Source organism: Oncorhynchus kisutch, linkage group LG28, assembly GCF_002021735.2.
Source record: "Oncorhynchus kisutch isolate 150728-3 linkage group LG28, Okis_V2, whole genome shotgun sequence".
Taxonomy (NCBI): Eukaryota; Metazoa; Chordata; class Actinopteri; order Salmoniformes; family Salmonidae; genus Oncorhynchus; species Oncorhynchus kisutch.
Window position 1 is genome coordinate 11,866,381 of NC_034201.2, and position 23,868 is coordinate 11,890,248.

Below are 23,868 nucleotides of genomic sequence, written 5' to 3' on the forward strand. Positions count from 1 at the left end.
TGGGACCTGAGCAGAGAGTTGCGTTGGACATTGACATTACTCTGCAAGGAGCTGTCCAATGCAGTTATGCAGCTCTCATCAGGCCGAGGCCCTGGCATCGATGGTTTACCATCTGAGTTCTATAATCACTTTTGGGGGTCTATTGGGGGGGATTTTTATGAAGTGTTGTGTGAATCTTTTTATTCTCTTCCTGTATCCTGTCAACGTGCTGCACTTTCATTGTTTCCAAAAAAGGGGGATTTTACTATTTTTTTTAAAACCTGTTGCATTGCTGTGTGTATAATTTTAAATTATATCTAAATGTCTCTCAAACAGGTTGAAAGAATATCTGGGGCTGTTGGTCCACAAGGACCAGTCTGACTGTGGACCTGACCTCTCTGTTGTTGATAACTTGTTTCTAATAAGAGATGTTTTAGATCATCTCGCCTACTGAGGAAACGATTCCTTGCCAGTACTTCATCGGCAGTATGTGACTGACGCTTCCCATTTTGATTGGTGGACGGAGGGTCTGGATTATGTGTTCCCTGCGCTGAATGTTGTGCTGTGGCGGTGGCATTCGAGGAGGAAGTGGAGATGCTGCTTTTCTTCAATACCTTCTCTGTCTCTCTCTCTCTCTCTGTTTCTCTGTCACTCTGTCTTTTTCTCTGTCTCTTTCTGTCTCTCTCTCTCTCACTCTGTCTCTCTCTCTCTCTCGTTCTCCATTCATTTATTGGCTCCCTCTCACACACATTATTGAATTAGCATCTGCTCAAGGATTTTTTGGGGAAAGAAAACGAGCCTTGCCCTGCGAGTCGGAAAAGATAGATCAGCATGCAAATAGTGTCGCTGTATACTGTACGGGGGAGTGAAGGAATGATCAAGTGGTTGAGTGTGAAAAATGATGCAAGAAAGGAGTCATCTTTTGCTATTGCATCTGATCACAGTCAATTAATAGCGTCTATATCCGTTGTACAATTAATCATACAATGAGGTGCTGGCAATGATAACACATACAATGTATAATAATATGATATATATATATATATATATATATATATATAAATTCCATTTAGCAGATGCATATAGAGTGGGGAGAGGAAAAGGCTGGCGTCTGCTTGCTTAAGTTGCTGTGTTCCTCTGAGTCGGAAGGAGGTGTGATAGGAAATAGGAGCTCTAGAACCTGCTGCAAATACTCTGTCTGAGTTGAGACTAACTGCACTGATAAGGAGGATATTTTTAAAACGTGACAAGATTGAACACCCCAGAAATGTGGAGGCTGCCCAGTGAATGACAGCATGCATATAAGAGCATTAAGGAGATGCATTTCTCTTGTGGTTGGCGTGTTCATTCTAAGCAGTGTTTTGTCTAGGGGTGCAGTGGTGCAGTGGTGAGTCATAGGAGAGGAGGGGCGATTGGGAGGGAGGGAGGGTGTGAATGTGTTAAAATGTGTTGTGAAAGAAGGCAGGGTAATTAGCCCCGTAGGCGAGCCATCGTTAATCCACACCTTGTAATTAGAGTGCTACGGTGTGATGTGGTGCCATGAGCACGCACTATCAGAAGCCTGCATACGACCCCCAAAACAGGTACCCCCCTATCACAACAAATACATCAAGAAGACCTTGGGTCTCGAGTGGTAAATTCACTAATGGGGTCCAAAAACAATTACATATATGGAACCAAACTATAATTCATTGTTTGTGTTTCATTGTAAATTCCTGATCATGATTTCTGATTCCTTATTTTTCTCCAGCCTCGAAAGACCGACCCCCGCCTATCATCCGGCAGGGCCCATCCAACCAGACGCAGGCTGTGGGGGGTGTGGCCCTGCTGAGGTGCCAGGCGTCAGGGGACCCGGAGCCCACCGTCACCTGGCTGAAGGACGGCCTCAGTCTGCTGGGGAAGGATCCTCGCATGGCCCTGCTGGAGCCTGGCAGCCTGCAGATCCAGAGCACTAGGGTGGGTTTATAAAGTGAGAGGAAATAAGTATTTGATCCCCTGCTGATTTTGTATGTTTGCCCAATGACAAAGAAATGATCAGTCTATCATTTTAATGGTAGGTTTATTTGAACAGTGAGAGACAGAATAACAACAAAAAAATCCAGAAAAACGCATGTCAAAAATGTTATAAATTGATTTGCATTTTAATGAGGGAAATTAGTATTTGACCCCCTCTCAATCAGAAAGATTTCTGGCTTCCAGGTGTCTTTTACACAGGTAACGAGCTGAGATTAGGAGCACATTCTTAAAGGGAGTGCTCCTAATCTCAGTTTGTTACCTGTATAAAAGACACCTGTCCATAGAATCAAATCAAATCAAATCAAATTTATTTATATAGCCCTTCGTACATCAGCTGATATCTCAAAGTGCTGTACAGAAACCCAGCCTAAAACCCCAAACAGCAAGCAATGCAGGTGTAGAAGCACGGTGGCTAGGAAAAACTTCCTAGAAAGGCCAATACCTAGGAAGAAACCTAGAGAGGAACCAGGCTATGTGGGGTGGCCAGTCCTCTTCTGGCTGTGCCGGGTGGAGATTATAACAGAACATGGCCAAGATGTTCAAATGTTCATAAATGACCAGCATGGTCGAATAATAATAAGGCAGAACAGTTGAAACTGGAGCAGCAGCACAGTCAGGTGGAAGTTGAAACTGGAGCAGCAGCATGGCCAGGTGGACTGGGGACAGCAAGGAGTCATCATGTCAGGTAGTCCTGGGGCATGGTCCTAGGGCTCAGGTCAGTTGAAACTGGAACAGCAGCATGGCCAGGTGGACTGGGGACAGCAAGGAGTCATCATGTCAGGTAGTCCTGGGGCATGGTCCTAGGGCTCAGGTCCTCTGAGAGAGAGAAAGCAAGCGAGAAGGAGAGAATTAGAGAACGCACACTTAGATTCACACAGGACACCGAATAGGACAGGAGAAGTACTCCAGATATAACAAACTGACCCCAGCCCCCCGACACAAACTACTGCAGCATAAATACTGGAGGCTGAGACAGGAGGGGTCAGGAGACACTGTGGCCCCATCCGAGGACACCCCCGGATGGGGGTGCAATCAGATCAAAGCAATCAATCAATCAGATTCCAAACTCTCCACCATGGCCAAGACCAAAGAGCTCTCCAAGGATGACAGGGACAAGATTGTAGACCTACACAAGGCTGGAATGGGCTACAAAACCATCGCCAAGCAGCTTGGTGAGAAGGTGACAACAGTTGGTGCGATTATTCGCAAATGGAAGAAACATAAAAGACCTGTCAATCTCCCTCGGCCTGGGGCTCCATGCAAGAGCTTACCTCGTGGAGTTGCAATGATCATGGGAACGGTGAGGAATCAGCCCAGAACTACATGGGAGGATCTTGTTAATGATCTCAAGGCAGCTGGGACCATAGTCACCAAGAAAACAATTGGTAACACACTATGCCGTGAAGGACTGAAATCTTGCAGCACCCGCAAGGTCCCCCTGCTCAAGAAAGCACATATACATGCCCGTCTGAAGTTTGCCAATGAACATCTGAATGATTCAGAGGACAACTGGGTGAAAGTGTTGTGGTCAGATGAGACCAAAATGGAGCTCTTTGGCATCAACTCAACTCGCCGTGTTTGGAGGAGGAGGAATGCTGCCTATGACCCCAAGAACACCATCCCCACCATCAAACATGGAGGTGGAAACATTATGCTTTTGGGGTGTTTTTCTGCTAAGGGGACAGGACAACTTCACCGCATCAAAGGGACGATGAACGGGGCCATGTTCCGTCAAATCTTGGGTGAGAACCTCCTTCCCTCAGCCAGGGCATTGAAAATTTGTCATGGATGGGTATTCCAGCATGACAATGACCCAAAACACACAGCCAAGGCAACAAAGGAGTGGCTCAAGAAGAAGCACATTAAGGTCCTGGAGTGGCCTAGCCAGTCTCCAGACCTTAATCCCGTAGAAAATCTGTGGAGGGAGGTGAAGGTTCGAGTTGTCAAACGTCAGCCTCGAAACCTTAATGACTTGGAGAAGAAATCCCTCCTGAGATGTGTGCAAGCCTGGTGGCCAACTACAAGAAACGTCTGACCTATGTGATTGCCAACAAGGGTTTTGCCACCAAGTACTAAGTCATGTTTTGCAGAGGGGTCAAATACTTATTTCCTTCATTAAAATGCAAATCAATTTATAACATTTTTGACATGCATTTTTCTGGATTTTTTTGTTGTTATTCTGTCTCTCACTGTTCAAATAAACCTACCATTAAAACGATAGACTGATCATTTCTTTGTCAGTGGGCAAACATACAAAATCAGCAGGGGATCAAATACTTTTCCCCCTCACTGTAGGACTGATGGTGTACAAACACAATACACCTAGTCACAGCAGCAAGCCTTTCCTCCACACTCCACACTGTGTTCACTCATGATTGATTTGGCCTTGAGTCTTCCTGCCACGGTGGCTTCATCTCTTTTCCCTTTCGGCTTCTCTACTTTCCTTGCCCTCTTTTCAATACACTGCCTGTTCTTCAGGGTTTCTCTCTGTTCTGAAAGGCAGGCTGTTAAGGTTTGTGTGATTGTCACTCCGCTTGTGTATGTGTGTGTGTCGCTCTGTGTGTGTGTGTGTGTGTCATATTGTTTTTTGAGAGAGAAGATAGAACACTTCTCATCTGATGTCAGTTGGATGTAATTCAAATGGACAAGTGCAGTCATGTTGCTTTTAAAGATGAATAGAGGGTATTGATTTGTATGTCATTTAAAGCTGTCGTTTAGAGCCAGTCTCCTGGGCAACGGTTAGAGATGCTCTAACTCATGGACAGTGATGTGGGGAGTGGGAGTGTAACCATGTACAGCAGCATATCACTACCATCAAAGTGTGTGTATGATGTCTACACACACACACACATTCACACACTCCCCTTTATTTCCCAAATCTCATTGGAATATCCATTAGACTGGCCAAAGCTGCAGTCCTCTGGGTTGATTTAATAAACCTTAGGGAGACGTGGTTATGAAAACGGAGGAAGTGAAATAAGGAGACAGAGAGAAGGGGAGGGGAGGGGAGGGAGGGAGTGAAGGGAAATAAATCAAAAATAGAGCGAGAAAAGGAAGAGGGTTCAAGAAAGCGAGGGAGAGGAGAGACAGGGAGAGAGGGAACGAGGGAGAGAGAGAGAGGGGAGAGAGAGAGAGCAAGGGGGAGGCCAGCTGTCATTGTTCCCCAGTGTTAAAGCGGCCAGCGTTAAATAGATTATCATGTCTCTGTTTCACTGTGTCTGTATTGATGATGATGGGGCTGAGGATGTGGGGGGCTGACTAGTACTAAATTAAATGTATTAAGAAAATTAACGTCAGCACTTCCAGGGCTCTTTTTTCATCTTCCCCCACTCCGTCTTCTCATTCACACCCACTCCCTCTCTCCCTGGGAGTGAGTCAGGCCAATGGAGGTTAATGCATTTTTTGTGTACTTCTGGCTGCCGAGCTCTTTCCATAGCGGAGATTCACTACCAAACAATATCACTACTATCAAGAAGGCAGACATATATCAATGAACATACAAAAACCTTTGTTTGTGAGGTGTTGATTGATCTGTTCCTCAGCCTAATATTTGGTTGGTCAGATGTATGACCATTTTAATGGATGGATGTTTTTTTATTTTTTTTTATGAAATGTGAAATAATTGAATCGTTTAACTGGCTGGTCAGTGTAGGTTGTGATTGTCTCTTTGTTCCCCTCTGTCCTCCTCAGTTGTCTGACTCTGGGCTGTACACCTGTGTTGCCACCAGCTCAAGTGGGGAGACCTCATGGAGTGCCTTCCTGGATGTTAGAGGTACAGTAACATCTTGATTTACTGTCCCTTCTACCCACCATTGATTGAAGCCAAACGCACTAAACGAGTTCTACCATTTCTAATGCACCTTTCTCCTTCAATCTGCCTCTTTCGGGTTGATTCATTTTGATAGAGCTTCTTCTCCTTTCCTCCCTCTCAGAGTCCAGTGATCTCACAGACTCTATGTCCCACAATGCCAGTGCCCTCCCAGGGCCTCCGTCTAAGCCAGAGGTCACTGATGTCACCAAGAGCAGTGTCTCGTTGTCATGGGAACCTGGGCCTGAGGAGGGCTCACCGGTCACTTCCTACGTCATCGAGGCCTTTGGGTACGTCTGGGAACAGTATCCCCTAGCGAAGCCTCATTAAATGACCCCAAAATTTCAGAGCAATGACAGATGTATTCGTTTATGTGGGCATATGGGTCACTGCCACATCCAGGGCAAGCACAACAATCCCAGGAATTGTGCAGAATAGTCTGCATACGAGAATCATGTGCATTCCAAGAAGGTTCATCAGGGCCTATTTGACTCTGTGTTTAAGTTTGGTTTCAGACCAGCTGTGCAGTGTCTTGATGGTGCTAGGTAAATTAGCCAAGAGAAAACAATTGGACTGTAGCTATGGAGAGTTATTACTGTAAAAGCTTTCCTTGGCTAGGCTCACTAACGCTCTTCCTCTCCGCGGTTCTCTGTGAGCAGTCAGCTGGTCAGCAACAGCTGGCAGACTGTGGCTGACCACGTGAAGACCACACAGTTCACAGTCAAAGACCTGCGACCGAACACGGTCTACCTGTTCCTCATCAGAGCGGTCAACGCCCAGGGTCTCGGAGACCCCAGCCCCATGTCTGAGCCAGTCCGCACACAAGGTACCAAATAGAATGTGCTCCATGCCAACATGACATTTCAAACGGGTTCGATGGCAATATTTAATAGCACCTCTCTCTCTCTTTCTCTCTCTCTCTCTCTCTCTCTCTCACTCTCTCTCTCTCGCTCTCTCTCTCTCAGACATCAGTCCTCCAGTGCAGGGTGTTGACCATCGTCGTGTCCAGAAGGAGCTGGGTGATGTAGTGGCCAGCATGCATAACCCTGTGGTCATCAGCTCTACCTCTGTCCAGGTCACATGGACCGTGAGTACAACTGTTTGGATTACTTACAATTGTATTTTGTTGTTGCATGTCAGCAGAGGTGCAGTTGTTAGTTTGTTGATAGTTCGGAGCACCTGTAAGACGGCTCACTGCATAAAACATTTTGACTTGCAGAGCCCAATGATTCATTTATTTACCATGAGGAACTTGTATGAGGGGGTTTGATATGAACCAGTGTGCTTTGTCTTTGTTGTGAGTTTTTATCCTCACTGAATCAGGAAGTGCAGAATCTCAAGAGCTGAATAGCGAGAGAGATGAACCTTGTTTTCCAGGCTGGCTGGAGGACACTATTAGGATCGTTCAGGAACAGAGAAAGCTTAGCTAGTCTTTCCAGGCTTCACACACACACACACACACACACACACACACACACACACACACACACACACACACACACACACACACACACACACACACACACACACACACACACACACACACACACACACACACACACACACACACAGAGACAACTTCTGAGATGGGTGGACGTGGAGTCTAGGGACAGCTGGTGTTGCATCAATCTGTGATAATTTGGGTTGACGCAAGAATTAAGACAAATGATTCTCACCGAGACGAATAGATCACCGTTAGCAGCAACATGTTGCATTCTCTCTTTAAGAAGCTGTTTGCATTCAGCTCTTTATCTGGAGGTTATTCATCTTTCCTCTTGGCAAGGTGTCCCATCTACCTTCTGGAGAGCCCTGCTTAATGACATGTAATGATACATACTCTTGCACACGCACATCCTCACATGCACACTCTCCATATGCTTTGGCTCTGTACGCACCGGTGCCTTGATGTTTTGACATTATTAGGTATCTGGGCTCTTCCAGATGGGGCACCAATACTATATGAGTTCAAACATTAAAGTGAACCATCAAAAATGCCACTCTTGTGAAATTACACAGAGATACTTCGACAATCTTCAATTAGCTACATGATAATATTACTAGTATGAAATGACATTGTAACACAGGTTAGATTAAATCCCAGAATTAGCTTGGTGTTTTCTTCTTCACACATACTTTTGTTGTCCTACCATTCCCTAGTATACCTGTCCTATAAAACCAGGGAAAAGTCAACAGAATTCACTTGTTTATGGTATTTACTCCCACTATGGCTGCATCTAGCTAGCTGGATCAGCCAGTTCTAACAGGTAAGGGAGGGAGGGAAAGGGAGCGCGGTTGGGGGGGGGGGGGCGCGTCTCCCTAAGGTTTCTTCATAAAGCTTTTAGATTCACGAATCATTTCGTTAATGAAATGCAAACAGGCACCCGTGGAGGCTGAGCGTTGGCAGCGCGTCGGCATGATTTATTTGGACTGGGCTGAGGGTAAACAGCTGCTTTATTTGCCATGTAAAAGCTTTTCGCTTGCTTCTGCCCCTGTTAACAAGCCATTACTGTGAGTTATGTTGCACACTCCCTCCCCAGACCCCGCCACTGCAACTTTCCCCCGCCATAGTAACGGGATTTGTTTACCGGAAAGGATACTGCATGGTTTTAATCCACTCTGTCGGGGTCAAATGTAAGAGCTTTGTAGCTCTCTCTTTTGATGGTTTGGTCGGCATGTGCAGTATTTAAATGGGCAGTAAGTAGTTACTATGACTCAAAGTCGATAGGGTTCTTGTAACATTACTCTAGTTATTGAAAAATCCCTTTCAAAATCCACAATATACATAATAAATTCCTCTTCCTACCCTATTTCTCTCTCTCTCTCATTTTCTCCCCTCAGGTGGAGAACCCTTCCCAGTTTATCCAGGGCTATCGTGTTCTGTACAGGCAGACGTCAGGTCTGCCCTCCCCTGGGGCCTGGCAGGTGCAGGACCTCAAGGTTCCGTCTGAGAGAGACGTGGCGCTGTCTGCCCTGAAGAAGGGCGTTGTCTATGAGATAAAAGTCCGTCCGTACTTCAACGAGTTCCAGGGAGCAGACAGTGAATCAATGACAGCACGCACCTTGGAGGAAGGTAAAGGACCATTACCAACTCAATATGTGTAGTTATGCAACAAAAAGACATTGCCATCTCTGTAGGAGGTATTATTTTCACTTTGTCAAAAACGTTTGAAATTATTTTACATCAATGCTACGTGTGTGCTACATCTGGTAATGGCCAAATACCTTGAAGCTGATACAGAATATAATTGTACACACCCACAAACACACTCTCTGCAAACAAACATAAGAACAAACATAAGAACTAAAGAGAAGACACACAAACACTGAGTATTAGGGTGACATCTTCCCTGTGGCAGATCTCCCAGACATCTCAGCTCTGTAGGGGGGTATGACAGGCCTGTGAGTCTGTGGGGGGGCCTGTCTCCTGTGACACCAGCTCAAACATCTTTCTGTGCCTCTCCCTGTTCCTGTCTCTGCTCTCTCTGGACCCCTGCTGTCACATCGCCTGCCATGCCCCTGTCGCATACAACATTTATATTGTGACTTTAAGATGTTACCTCCCTTTCTTTCTCTCTTTCTTTCTTTCTGTCGTTTTTTCTGTCGTTCTTTCTTTCTCTCTCTCACTTGCCCCCTCTCCACCTCTACTTCATACACATGCATAAATCAAATGTTCACTTACAGTAAATCAAACATTGATGTCAGTCAGCGATTTGAACAGAAGCTCAACTTACATTGGCATCTCAAGTTAAGATTCAGCCCTCTGTGAGTGGTTGATTAATTGGGGCCAGCAGCGTTCAGGCTGCATGTTATTCCTTGTGTCCATTAACCCAATTAGGCCCACACAGGAGTTGTTATCCAAGTGTAACGCTCTGGGCATGTTCAGTCCGTGTATCCAGTTCAATCCAGACCTAGGGTCCTTCTGTAGAAATCTACTGTATCCACGGTAGCCAGGTGGCTCAGAGGCCAGCTGGTAAAGGAGACTGTTGTGCAACGTCCCACCTGGCTAGCCACATTTCACTGAGACACAATAGCTGATTCACATCTTCCACTGACTGTATAATGTATAATTTCAAAATGTATGGCTTCTCAACTGAGTTTAGTTCTGAGCTAACCCAACCAATCAATCAGATTTAAATGAGTTGTGCATTGGGAATACAGAGATGGTAGTTCAGAGTCTTAAAGCTGCGGTAGTGTTCTGAATGAATGACTACTAAACATCCAGCACTACAGAAACAATAGGTCTATGTGTTAAGTTGTCCTATAGCCATGCTGTTAGCCTGCAGGTGTCTCCAAGCTGTTTGAATCCCTATACAGCCTCTGAAGGTGACTGGTATGAGCGGTCTGTCAGCCCACACTGGGGATCAGCAGTGTTTTGTCGATCTAAAACGATTGGACACGGGGTCACCGAAGTGTCACTTGGCCCGCCACGTGGCACGCAGCAGGTCACATTTCTGCCAGCGATACATCACACAACTAATGGGCTTATTAGCATCTCATTCGTTACTGTACACCACGATGGAGAGCTTTCATTTAGCTCAGATATGCATAATGTGGTGCTTTAGCATCTCGAGCGCTAACGTGTGACTGCGTGTGATGGGGGTGATCCATTAATACGGAGGCAGTATCAGTCGCTGGGCTCGGGCCCTTCATCACAGACCCATACTTTACTCTGGGGTACACGTGCCAGTCTGCTCTGCTCTGTTTTGGAAGGGCACAATGACTCGCTTATTGGTATGTTTAGTAAAGACTGCATGGCATTTCACCAGGCAATGAAGAGTGATTGGGCCTTGGAAGTTCAACAGACCATAATATTGTTTGGCATTTGAGGTTGTAACCTCCTGTTCAACTAGATGGCTTGTTATAGTAGATTCCCCTAAACTTTTTGGGGCGGCAGGTAACCTAGTGGTTAGAGCGCTGGGCCAGTAACCGAAAGGTTGCTACATTGACTCCCCGAGCTGACAAGGTCGTTCTGCCCCTGAACAAGGCAGTTAGCCCACTGTTCCTAGGCCGTCATTGTAAACAATAATTTGTTCTTAACTGACTTGCCTAGTTGAATAAAGTTTTTTTTTCTAAAGCAACCTACGAAGGCACCAAGAGACCTCTGGTACTGCTACTCAGCAAGGAAAAGGAATGATAAGTAAGGGAGGAAGGTTGGAGAGAGAAAGATAAAAAAAAGAGGTCGTGTGGAGAGTGCAGTCATTATTTCTGTATGTTGTGGTGGCTCTCCCAATTCTTTCTTGCTTCTGCTACAGAGAAAGCATTCCACATTGAAGTACTCTTTAAATATAAATCAAGGCAGTGCTCTCTGTTATGCTCTGGCGGACAGCAGGCAGCAGCAGTTCTCTATTGGAATGTGAAGATGTGGTGATGTGGTGATGTGTTTTGTTGTGCCTCCCCATGCAGCGCCCAGCGCTCCTCCTCAGCAGGTGACAGTGCTGACAGTGGGGAACCATAACAGCACCTCCATCAGCGTGTCCTGGGACCCCCCTCCCGCAGAGCACCAGAACGGCATCATCCAGGAGTACAAGGTAGGCAGCGGCAATCTGTATTCTATATGTTGAGAAAATAAAGCTTCACTGTGTGTGTATTGTATACACACATTGATATTACAAGACTTGGTATCAACTGCCTCTCCCCACAAATGCCTGTCCCCGTGTGTGTGTGTGTTAGATCTGGTGCCTGGCGAACGAGACACGTTTCCATGTGAATAAGACGGTGGATGCGGCCATCCGTTCCGTGGTGGTGGCGGGTCTGCAGGCGGGGGTGCAGTACCGTGTGGAGGTGGCGGCAGGCACCAGCACCGGTGTGGGGGTGAAGAGCGAGCCCCAGCCCATCGTCATAGGTAACACACACAGGGTCTGAGGCAACACACATAATAACAGGGAACCCTAATCTGACTCACAGACAGTGGGTCTGGAAAAATGATTGATCAATTTATCACGCTTGGAGAAAAAAGAAAATTGTGCATTGTCGGAGATCACATGTGTACTGCTGGAAGCTGAAGGTTCACTGAGTTCTGTAAGGCAGGCTCCATTCATAGTGATCTATCAGGAAATCAATAGCATTTCATTTAGTGTAGTGTCCAGTAACAGTGTGGCGAGTGCTGTTAGCCATATCAATAATCCTTCTCGATATCTGCGCGGCCAGCGCTAACAAAGTAGACAGTGTTATTGGGGTGGGCTTATCAGCCTATCACATCTTATCAAACAGCTGAAGGATAGGCCTAAAATCAATAGCAGAGCCAGGCCAAATGCTCTTCATCCGTGACTTTTGACTGATGTGTGGGGAAAATATCCTCAACGGCCACAGAAAGGCAAACAGAGGCCTGTGGACTGAGGCTTAATGACTGGGGCTGGGGCTCCTGCTCCCGCTGGAGACTGTGAATCTAATTTCACAGCACAGTAGCTGCAGCAGAAAATCAAACTCTGCCTGAGCTGCTCTGTCAATCTCCCGTCTCGGAGTTCAAATTGATGAGAGCACTGCTGAATTGATTAACTCTCTGCCGACATATTGCAGTTTTATGCTCTCAATGGTGTGGGTTTTTAATTTGATATTGTTTATCTATAGTGTTGTTTTTACTCTAGAAAACAGCTGTAACGGGATTGTACCTTTCTTATAGAATTTCTTGTTTTCAGATCATATAGTAGATTTTGATATTAACTATCATTAAATATAGATTTGTACTCGTTTTCGAGATATGTTAGCCGTTGACTGGTTTGGGTCTACTGGACAGCCAAAAGCTATCCTATCCGCCAGATGCCATGGTGTCCATCTGATTGGTGTCTCCTGTCCCCTGCTGTCTGTCCCCAGGTGCAGAGCTGCGTGATGTGATCACGGGGGCGGAGGGCAACAACAGCATCTCAGACGTGGTGAAGCAGCCGGCCTTCATCGCTGGGCTGGGAGGGGCCTGCTGGATCGTCCTCATGGGCTTCAGCGCCTGGCTCTACTGGAGGAGGAAGAAGAGGAAGGGCCTCAGCAACTACGCAGGTCAGAACCACTATACTATTATGGATACGGGCCTGAGTAATATCAACACCGATCAAAACCACTACACAGAAACATTGCAGTGTAGACTAGCGTTCCCAACTGCCTTAGACGATGTGTCTAGGGTGAGTTAGTGGAATCCCAGGTGAGAGACAGAGCTGTTTTGTCCAGATGGTGTATCAGTTAATGCAGAATAAAGGAGATATTCAGCTCAGACAGAAAGAAGTCTTCTTTGCTTTAATCCATTGTGCACCTATGTGCATCAGCTGTGAACATAATCCCATCAAGCCTGCACCATAAAACTCAAATACACTCATTTGAAATAAGTAATTCACATTTCCTTACATTATGGGACCGTGACCCATGTCGTTCTCACATTAGCCATAAATGCATTCTCCAGATTTAGGTATGCAATTTTTCGTTTGGCCTTCCGGGGGTGATTTTAGCTGTGGACTATTGTCATTATTTGGTTTGCTATCACCGTGCTTCAGGGGCTGGGGAGGAAACCATAGTGATTACCGAATTATAGGGCTTTGCTTTATTCAAAGCTCTCCTATGATCCCTCCTCTCCTCAGAGCAAATTCATTTTCAATAAGCAGTTCAATGTTTGTCTTCTTTTTGCCGCCTTGCTTTGTATCTCTCACCCAGCCAATCTCCATACTCCCTGTCACATTTTTCCTCAACCAGACGTGTCAAACGGATGGTGTTGCACCTTTTTTTTTGTATCTCTGTGGTTGTGTTCATGTTTGTTTATGCTGACGTTGCATCGACTTTGTCTACAGTGTCGACAGGCTTTTAACACACACTATCTCTGTCTTGTTTTGTTGCAGTTCAGTCCTTCACCTTTACCCGTGCAGGTATTGGCCATTTGTCCTTGTCTTCTCACCTTAATTTGGATGTTGGACTGTAGCACTTGAAAATATTTCCCCCCAAACATATACCAGCTTGAAACACATTCAATGTTTTTCAGAGCACTCTTCTGATTAAAATTCTTCCTCCTCTCTCACTCTGCTCCCTGCCATCTCTCTCTCTGGTTGGACCACAGTGACGTTTCAACGAGACAGAGGACTGATTGAAAATGGAAGGTGAGGACAAACAAAGTCCTTATTAAGTCACTCAACACATCGTAATGGCATGGGCTTTGATTACAGTGACAAAAAAATCATTAGAAGTGTAGATCCATCCCTTGTGGAACAACATGGGATGATGGTGTGATGATAGAACATATCAGTGTGGAATGATCAACCTTCACGGAGGGTACAGATTCATAGGAAGAAGAATAGATCCGTTATGATGAATGAACTCCTTACATGTTCCAAAACTCCCCCGCTTATTCATCCTGGCGCAACACGTGCGTTGATGTATCGATTGATTGAGTCATCAATCACTCCCGGGAAATTATCAGAAACAATTAATGCGGGCAGAGCAGGTTTTTTTATTGGCTCGTTCATCTGTGCAGCGGGGCTGGTGGCGGCGTTGCCAGGGGGGGGGGGGTGATGAATTTGCCTGTCGACACGCGGGGAGAGGCACTGCTGACGGCACGCCTCCAGAATGCAAGCATATGTAACGATGTAAAGAGATAATGACCCAAGGGAGTGGGGCTGGAGAGGATACTCCCCAGTTCCACTGAACCCCAGGCAGGCAGACAGACACTGCAGTATAGGAATGTAGAGTATCCCTGTCGTCTACTGCAACTCTAGTCTGATCTGCCTGACAGAGCACAGAGATGCGTAGACTAGCTCTGAATATCACTGGGTGAAAATCACTGGGCACTGACTCTGTGAAAATATGAAGAGAGCTCCCCCAGGGGCTAGGGGATCAGGCTCTTCCTCTCCCTCTCTCTTTCCTTCTCTCTGCTTTCTTGTCCTTTTTTTCTCTCCTCTCTTTCTCTCCTTTGTCACACCTGAACAGGCAAATCCAGCCCAGAGCTGATACAAATGCAGCCAAAAAATAAGCTAAAAATAAACTGTGTGTTGTTGCCTGAGCCCACGTGTGTGTGTGTGCGTGCATGCGCACGTGTGTGTGCGTGCATGCGCACGTGTGTGTGTGTGTGTGTGTGTGCGTGCATGCGCACATGTGTGTGTGTGTGTGCGTGCATGCGCACATGTGTGTGTGTGTGTGTTTGTGTGTGTGTGTGTGTGTGTGTGTGTGTGTGTGTGTGTGTGTGTGTGTGTGTGTGTGTGTGTGTGTGTGTGTTATTGGATATGTGTGTCTGTACATTTGTGGGAACATGCCTGTGTGATGTTATATGGAAATTGCTCTTTTAAGGTTTTAAACACATTTTAAGCCATCACAAGTCAGATGTATGTAATTCCCTGGGCGCGTGGCACACCTGGCTTAAAGGGAAATGCATTTGTGGACTTCTGCATTAATTAACCAAATGCAAACAAAGGCACGTGAGCCTTGTGACTGAAGCCTCTGTACACACCAACAGCTATGTAGGGTAATAGTTAATACAACAGATATACCGTTTAGAATTTTTTTTAAAATTCTCCTAGTAACAAAATAAAAAAACGATTCTGTATTTATTTCAGGCATTGGAGTGAAATTGCCAATTTCCTGTGCTATATGAGAGGGGTGGTTTCACCAAAACAGCCTATGAGCTTTGCCGTGTGTGTTGCTATGGAGACGCTACCCCACCACCCCGTGCTGGCAGGCTATCCACCAGAAGGCCCTCTATGATTTAAAATGTAAAATGTAAATGTCTGTAGTGCTAGGCTCTAAAAGGGATTTAATGTCTGTGCGTTTAGTCCTGGTCCGTTTCTCTAGGGGGTGTTAGGGGCGCTAAAGCCCAGCACTAATTTATAGACTTGTCAGTTTTTTATGTCTGTTTGTTCATTGTTGCCTCTGCTCCAGGCTGCTCCAGAGGAGCAGATATGCTGAGTGAGGTTTCACAGCAATTTGTTGTTGAATCAGTCGGTATAACATCATGTGAGAAAATGAATAGTATTGCTGGGATTCAGACAGAACCAGATGTTTTCCTAATAACAACCTCTCTCTCTCCCTCACCTCTCTCTCCCTCACCTCTCTCTCCCTCACCTCTCTCTCATTCTTCTCCGTCCCTCTTCTGTCTTTATCTCCAAAAATAGTCGTCCTGGTCTACTGAAAGCCGGTGACCCAGGATTCCCCTGGTTGGCTGACTCCTGGCCCTCCACCAGCCTGCCGGCCAACGGGGGCCTGGGAGGTCCCAAGGACCGGGGTAACTTTGGTCGTGGAGGTAAGAAAACATAGGTATCACCCCTGGTCAAATAGAACCAAACCCAGGGAATTAGAGAATGGAGGTTGATAGAGGGCTGACCCAGTCCGTCCCAGCTGACCATGGTGTCACGCTATGCCACGGCAACACCACAGTCCCACAGTGAGACCAGAGGTCAGAGGTCATGTACCCAGAGTGAGAGGCAGTGAATACATGTATGAGCTGCATGCATTATTCAGTGTGGAGGGTATCCCTCAGCAGGCACACTGACAGGCCGTCACACACACTCCGGACTCTCAGTCTCTCTGGATCACGCTACCTATCTCATCACTATTGGCTTCAAAAAACTGACACAAACTTTAATGAGAGCATGTGTGTGTGTTTCTTCTGTCTATGCATGATTGGGTTAAACGCGCTTGTAAACTAGATTATTTGCTTGTGGCAGTGTGTGTTTCTTTTTGTGTGGGCGTTTGAGATGGAGAGATAGTATGTGTGTATTGGTGCCATTTTCCTGTAGCTCATTTAGCTCCCACCAGGCTGATGAGCGTCCCCGAGCCCCTGTGGGTAGAGCTGAAGGTCAGCCCTGTGTGATGGGCCCTTTCCCTCGGACACAGTGCCGGGCCCCTACAGGGCATTGCATGGCGACGTGATAATTATCCTGCTAGCTAATCACTTTGATTCATCTCAGCTCGATTGTTGGTCAGTTGAACTAACACAGGGAGCCTACCGCTGGAGCAGGGAGTGCTAATGTGTTACACGCTGACCTTAAAGATGGCCACTTTATCTCTTCATGCATCTGTCTGTTTCCTAATCTCTCATCTCAGATGTGCTACCCTCCGGAGTGGGTGAGAAGACGGGTACCATGCTGTCTGACGGCGCCATCTACAGCAGCATAGACTTCACAGGCAAAGCTGGTTACAGCAGCCCAGCACGGGGCTTACAGGCCACACCCTACGCCACCACCCAGATCCTGCAGTCCAACAGCTTCCATGAGCTGGCTGTGGACAGACCAGACCCCCGCTGGAAGGCTTCCCTTCGAGCCCAGCAGGAGATGGCCAACCTGGGCTACTCACTGACCGATGGACGCCCCTGTAACGGTACGCCACTGCAACACTGAGGAAGCACAGGGAGGGGACGGGCGGGGTAGGGCTGTGTGATTTTGAATATGTGTGCATGTGTCCCTGGATTTGTGTATGCTCCAAAGGAAGCCCTAAAGCATAGCATCAGATCTCCCTAGATTGTATAACATTGTCTGGATGGTCAGTCACGGAGTGAAGCGCAGCATTCGTTAGATGGCTTTTTGGAATAACAATATGCTTCAAGACTAGTAGAGGAGGAGAGAAAGAGAGAGAAAGATCTGGAAACCACTGGCGTACCGGACAGCCTCGCAAGGCGGGGGGGGGGGGGCACGAGCTCTGGGGGCCCATGCACCCGTCATCGACAAATAGTTTTTTTTACATTTAATCAATCATTTTGACAGTAAACCTCCAAAAATGTATGCATAAACCTTTTCCATATACACTAGGAAGCTACATTTTTGTTTTCTTGGGCTTCAAGAATGTGCCTCAGGCCTTGAAAAATGTACTCTTGAACTAATTGAATGTAAGGGCATATCAGTGAACAAATGCTGTGGTCAAGGCTAAGACGGTGCCAGGGCAATGAATGGAGCTTACTCATGTGTTCAAAGCGCATAGTGCTTCTTAGGTAGTTCTTTATTAGTTTTAATTTAAAAACCAATCTCTCCACAGAAGCAATAGTTACCGGAATGGTTAAAAACAGCTTGATTGCCATAGCAACATCAGAGAAACTGGGCAGAAGGGAGTGGTGCTTCAAATACAGCAGTTCTGCAAAATATTTAATTGAGCCTCTAATTCTCTTTAATTGCTGGCCTCAACACTTTACGGAAAGAGATTAACTGTAGGCTATAGGAAGCTCTGGTTGCAATATCAACAGTCCCTTATCTCTGGTATATCTTGGCATTCATCATTCAAAACTAAGTTTAACTTGTATATATACATATATTTTTTGTTGTTGAATTCTTCCCCCTTTTTCTCCCCAAATTCGTGGTATCCAATTGTTAGTAGTTACTATCTTGTCTCATCGCAACAACTGCCGTACGGGAGAGACGAAGGTCGAGAGCCATGCGTCCCCCGAAACACAACCCAACCAAACCACACTGCTTCTTAACACAGCGCGCATCCAACCCGGAAGCCAGCCGCACCAATGTGTCGGAGGAAACACCGGCCCGCCACAGGAGTCGCTGGTGCGCGATGAGACAAAGATATCCCTACCAGCCAAACCCTCCCTAACCCGGACGACGCTAGCCCCATGGACCTCCCGGTCGCGGCCGGCTGCGACAGAGCCTGGGCTCGAACCCAGAGTCTCTGATGGCACAGCTGGCACTGCGATACAGTGCCTTAGACCACTGCGCCACCCGGGAGGCCAAATTGTATATTTTTAATATACACTGCTCAAAATAAAGGGAACACTAAAATAACACATCCTAGATCTGAATGAATTAAATATTCTTATTAAATACTTTTTTCTTTACATAGTTGACTGTGCTGACAACAAAATCACACAAAATTATCAATGGAACTCAAATTTATCAACCCATGGAGGTCTGGATTTGGAGTCACACTCAAAATTAAAGTGGAAAACCACACTACAGGCTGATCCAACTTTGATGTAATGTCCTTAAAATAAGTCAAAATGAGGCTCAGTAGTGTGTGTGGCCTCCACATGCCTGTATGACCTCCCTACAACGCCTGGGCATGCTCCTGATGAGGTGGCGGATGGTCTCCTGAGGGATCTCCTCCCAGACCTGGACTAAAGCATCCGCCAACTCCTGGACAGACATGATGTCCCAGATGTGCTCTATTGGATTCAGGCCTGGGGAACGGGCGGGAAAAATGCATTCTAAACGTTTGTGCTCTGCTCATAGTGTGCTGGTCAGTAGACCCCTCCCTCTCGGCACCACCACCTCCTGATAGGACCCGGGAGTTGCAATGCCTTGAGGGCAGTCATTACTGCTAACGGGACATGCTGTCGAAAGTGCCATGAAGGGTTTAAGGCCTTCCTCTTGCAGGAACTGCTGACACACTCCAGCCACATGAGGTCTAGCATTGTCTTGCATTAGGAGGAACCCAGGGCCAACCACACCAACCACACCATCATCTCGGTACCTAATGGCAGTCAGGCTACCTCTGGCGAGCACATGGAGGGCTGTGCGGCCCCCCAAATAAATGCCACCCCACACCATGACTGACCCACTGCCAAACCGGTCATGCTGGAGGATGTTGCAGGCAGCAGAACGTTCTCCACGGCGTCTCCAGACTGTCACATCTGCCACATGTGCTCAGTGTGAACCTGCTTTCATCTGTGAAGAGCACAGGGTGCCAGTGGCGAATTTGCCAATCTTGGTGTTCTCTGGCAAATGCCAAACGTCCTGCAAGGCGTGCGCTGTAAGCACAACCCCCACCTGTGGACGTCGGGCCCTCATACCAGCCTCATGGAGTCTGTTTCTGACCGTTTGAGCAGACACATGCACATTTGTGGCCTGCTGGAGGTCATTTTTCAGGGCTCTGGCAGTGCTCCTCCTGCTCCTCCTTGCACAAAGGCGGAGGTAGCGGTCCTGCTGCTGGGTTGTTGCCCTCCTACGGCCTCCTCCACGTCTCCTGATGTACTGGCCTGTCTCCTGGTAGCGCCTCTATGCTCTGGACACTACGCTGACAGACACAGCAACCCTTCTTGCCACATCTCGCATTGATGTGCCATCCTGGATGAGCTGCACTACCTGAAACACTTGTGTGGGTTGTAGACTCCGTCTCATGCTACCACTAGAGTGAAAGCACCGCCAGCATTCAAAAGTGACCAAAACATCAGCCAGGAAGCATAGGAACTGAGAAGTGGCCTGTGGTCCCCACCTGCATAACCACTCCTTTATTGGGGGTGTCTTGCTAAATGTTGTCTATTCCATTTGCACAACAGCATGTGAAATTTATTGTCAATCAGTGTTGCTTCCTAAGTGGACAGTTTGATTTCACAGAAGTGTGATTGACTTGGAGTTACATTGTGTTGTTTAAGTGTTCCCTTTATTTTTTTGAGCAGTGTATAATAATATATACAGTTGAAGTCGGAAGTTTACATACATAGGTTGGAGTAATTATATCTCGTTTTTCAACCACTCCACAAATTTCATGTCAACAAACTATAGTTTTGGCAAGTCACTTAGGACATATACTTTGTGCATGACACAAGTAATATTTCTAGCGACTGTTGACATAAAGATTGATTTGCTTATAATTCACTGTATCACAATTCCAGTGGGTCAGAAGTTTACATACACTAAGTTGACTGTGCCTTTAAACAGCTTGGAAAATACCAGAAAATGATGTCATGGCTTTAGAAGCTTCTGATAGGCTAATTGACATCATTTGAGTCAATTGGAGGTGTACCTGTGGAAATATTTCAAGGCCTACCTTCAAACTCAGTGTCTCTTTGCTTGACATCATGGGAAAATCAAAATAAATCAAGACCTCAGAAAAGGAATTGTAGACCTCCACAAGTCTTGGGAGCAATTTCCAAACGCCTGAAGGTACCCCGTTCATCTGTACAAACAATAGTGCGTAAGTGTTCTGTCTACTAGAGATGAACATACTTTGGTGCGAAAAGTGCAAATCAATCCCAGAACAACAGCAAAGGACCTTCTAAAGATGCTGGAGGAAACAGGTACAAAAGTATCTATATCCACCATAAAACGAGTCCTATATCGACATAACCTGAAAGGTCGCTCAGCAAGGAAGAAGCCACTGCTCCAAAAAAGCCAGACTACAGTTTGCAACTGCACATGGGGACAAGGATCAAACTTTTTGGAGAAATGTCCTCTGGTCTGATGAATCAAAAATAGAACTGTTTGGCCATAATGACCATATGAAAAAGGGGGAGGCTTGCAAGCCGAAGAACACCATGCCAACCATGAAGCACGGGAGTGGCAGCATCATGTTGTGGTGGTGCTTTGCTGCAGGAGGGACTGGTGCACTTCAGAAAATAGATGGCATCAGATGGAAGGAAAACTATGTGGTTATATTGAAGCAACATCTCAAGACATCAATCAGAAAGTTAAAGCTTGGTCGCAAATTGGTCTTCGAAATGGACAATGACCCCAAGCATACTTCCAAAGTTGTGGCAAAATAGCTGAAGGACAACAAAGTCAAGGTATTGTAGTGGCCTTCACAAAGCCCTGACCTCAATCCTATGGAACATTTGTGGGCATAACTGAAAAAGCCTGTGCGAGCAAGGAGGCCTACAAACCTGACTCAGTTACACCAGTTCTATCAGGAGGAATGGGCCAAAATTCACCCAACTTATTGTGGGAAGCTTGTGGAAGGCTACCCAAAAGGTTTGACCCAAGGAAAACAGTTTAAAGGCAATGCTACCAAATACTAATTGAGCGTATGTGAACTTCTGACCCACTGGGAATGTGATGAAATAAATCATTCTCTCTACTATTATTCTGACATTTCACATTCTTAAAATAAAGTAGTGATCCTAACTGACCTAAGACAGGAACATTTTACTAGGATTAAATGTCAGACATTGTGAAAAACTGAGTTTAAATGTATTTGGCTAAGGTGTCTGTAAACTACCGACTTCAACCGTATATAATATATAAGGTTAAATGTAATATATAATGCACAATGTCTCAGGAAAGAATGTCTGGGTTGGCAATACTTAGTATGCCTATAGAAAGCAGTCGGACCTACAGGCCGTGGTCAGTCTCTCAAGTTGGAGTTCATTCAATTTCTTTACATTCAATTTACCTTGATTGCAGCTCATTTGTGTAAGTTATTTGCCAGACAAAACCTGCTTATTTCAACAATAAATATTGGCTGAATTTATCCTCTAGCCAACTACTTTTTTCCTCATTGTTAGGCTTTTTTGTGTGTTATTTTTTATAAACGGTTTATAATAGCAGCTAAATAGCAGTTAAATACTATATATAGCTATTATCACGTAGACCCAGATGCAGACAACGTCGAAGTAACAACAGTTTATTAATCCAACAGGCGCAGGCAAAAGACAGGTCAAGGGCAGGCAGGGGTCCATAATCCAGATAGGTGTGGCAAAGGTACAGGACGGCAGGCAGGCTCAGGGTCAGGGCAGGCAGAGATCAGTGATCCAGATAGGTGTTGCAAAGGTACAGGACGGCAGGCAGGCTCAGGGTAAGGGCAGGCAGAAATTGTCAAAACCGGGAAAACTAGAAAACAAGTACAATCGAGAGACAGGAACAGAGGGAAAAACATCGGTAGGCTTGACGAAACAAAACGAACTGGCAACAGACAAATACAGAACACAGGTATAAATACACAGGGAATAATGGGGAAGATGGGCGACACCTGGAGGGGGGTGGAAACAATCACAAAGACAGGTGAAACAGATCAGGATGTGACAGCTATATATAGTAGGCCACACTGCATAATTAAATCATCCCTAGTAAGCTAGTGTTTTGAGGGTGGACTGACTGTATTATTTGGCATTATTAGACTGTTTTTAATTTTTATCCAAGCTGGGACAGAGTGCTAGGAAGGCTCATGTCATGCAGGTTCAGGTTGGCTATACAGGACAGTTGTATATAAAAAAATCCAACAACAACAAAAAATCCAATGGTTTCTGATTAGTATGCTGTTGTATTGAAAATATCATATCAAATGTATTTATATAGCCTTTCGTACATCAGCTGATATCTCAAAGTGCTGTACAGAAACAACCCAGCCTAAAACGCCAAACACCAAGCAATGCAGGTGTAGAATGACGGTGGCCAAAACCTAGGAAGAAACCTAGAGAGGAACCAGGTTATGAGGGGTGGCCAGTCCTCTTCTGGCTGTGCCGGGTGGAGATTATAACAGAACATGGCCAAGATGTTCAAATGTTCATAAATGACCAGCATGGTCATCAAATAATAATAATCACAGTAGTTGTCGAGGGTGCAGCAAGTCAGAACCTCAGGAGTAAATGTCAGTTGGCTTTTCATAGCCAATCATTAAGAGTATCTCTACCACTCCTGCTGTCTCTAGAAATGTGAAAACAGCAGGTCTGAGACAGGTAGCACTTCCGGTGAATAGGTCAGGATTCCCATGGCCAGGTGGACTGGGGACAGCAAGGAGTCATCATGCCAGGTAGTCCTGAGGCATGGTCCTAGGACTCAGGTCCTTCTGAGAGAGAGAAAGAAAGAGAAAAAGAGAGAAATAGAGAGAGCATACTTAAATTCACACAGGACACCGGATAAGACAGGAGAAGTACTCCAGATATAACAGACTGACCCTAGCCCCCCGACACATGAACTACTGCAGCATAAATACTGGAGGCTGAAACAGGAGGGGTCAGGAGACACTGTGGCCCCATCCGATGATATCCCCGGACAGGGCCAAACAGGAAGGATATAACCCCACCCACTTTGCCAAAGCACAGCCCCCAAACAACTGGAGGGATAACTTCAACCACCAATTTACCATCCTGAGACCAGGCCGAGTATAGCCCACAAAGATCTCCGCCACGGCACAACCCAAGGGGGGACGCCAACCCAGACAGGAAGATCACATCAGTGACTCAACCCACTCAAGTGACGCACCCCTCTTAGGGACGGCATGAAAGAGCACCAGTAAGCCAGTGACTCAGCCCCTGTAATAGGGTTAGAGGCAGAGAATCCCAGTGGAAAGAGGGGAACCGGCCAGGCAGAGACAGCAAGGGCGGTTCGTTGCTCCAGAGCCTTTCCGTTCACCTTCACAATCCTGGGCCAGACTACACTCAATCATATGACCCACTGAAGAGATGAGTCTTCAGTAAAGACTTAAAGGTTGAGACCGAGTCTGCGTCTCTCACATGG

At 46.2% G+C, this 23,868-nt stretch overlaps 1 protein-coding gene across 8 annotated transcripts in view; it reads left to right on the forward strand.

The window, feature by feature from the left end:
* Positions 1-23,868, forward strand: part of LOC109873266 (roundabout homolog 2) — a 191,865-nt gene that overhangs the window by 153,212 nt on the left and 14,785 nt on the right. For 4 of the 8 annotated variants that reach the window (XM_031808382.1, XM_031808381.1, XM_031808383.1 and 1 more), the window contains 13 exons: positions 1,730-1,935; positions 5,686-5,767; positions 5,928-6,093; positions 6,463-6,629; positions 6,769-6,890; positions 8,642-8,873; positions 11,207-11,331; positions 11,474-11,645; positions 12,614-12,790; positions 13,618-13,644; positions 13,833-13,872; positions 15,877-16,004; positions 16,808-17,080. In XM_031808382.1, coding sequence (XP_031664242.1) covers positions 1,730-1,935; positions 5,686-5,767; positions 5,928-6,093; positions 6,463-6,629; positions 6,769-6,890; positions 8,642-8,873; positions 11,207-11,331; positions 11,474-11,645; positions 12,614-12,790; positions 13,618-13,644; positions 13,833-13,872; positions 15,877-16,004; positions 16,808-17,080 — 1,917 coding nt within the window. The remainder of the gene's footprint in view (positions 1-1,729; positions 1,936-5,685; positions 5,768-5,927; positions 6,094-6,462; positions 6,630-6,768; positions 6,891-8,641; positions 8,874-11,206; positions 11,332-11,473; positions 11,646-12,613; positions 12,791-13,617; positions 13,645-13,832; positions 13,873-15,876; positions 16,005-16,807; positions 17,081-23,868) is intronic. The other 4 variants (XM_031808384.1, XM_031808385.1, XM_031808387.1 and 1 more) reach the window with 1 other exon arrangement.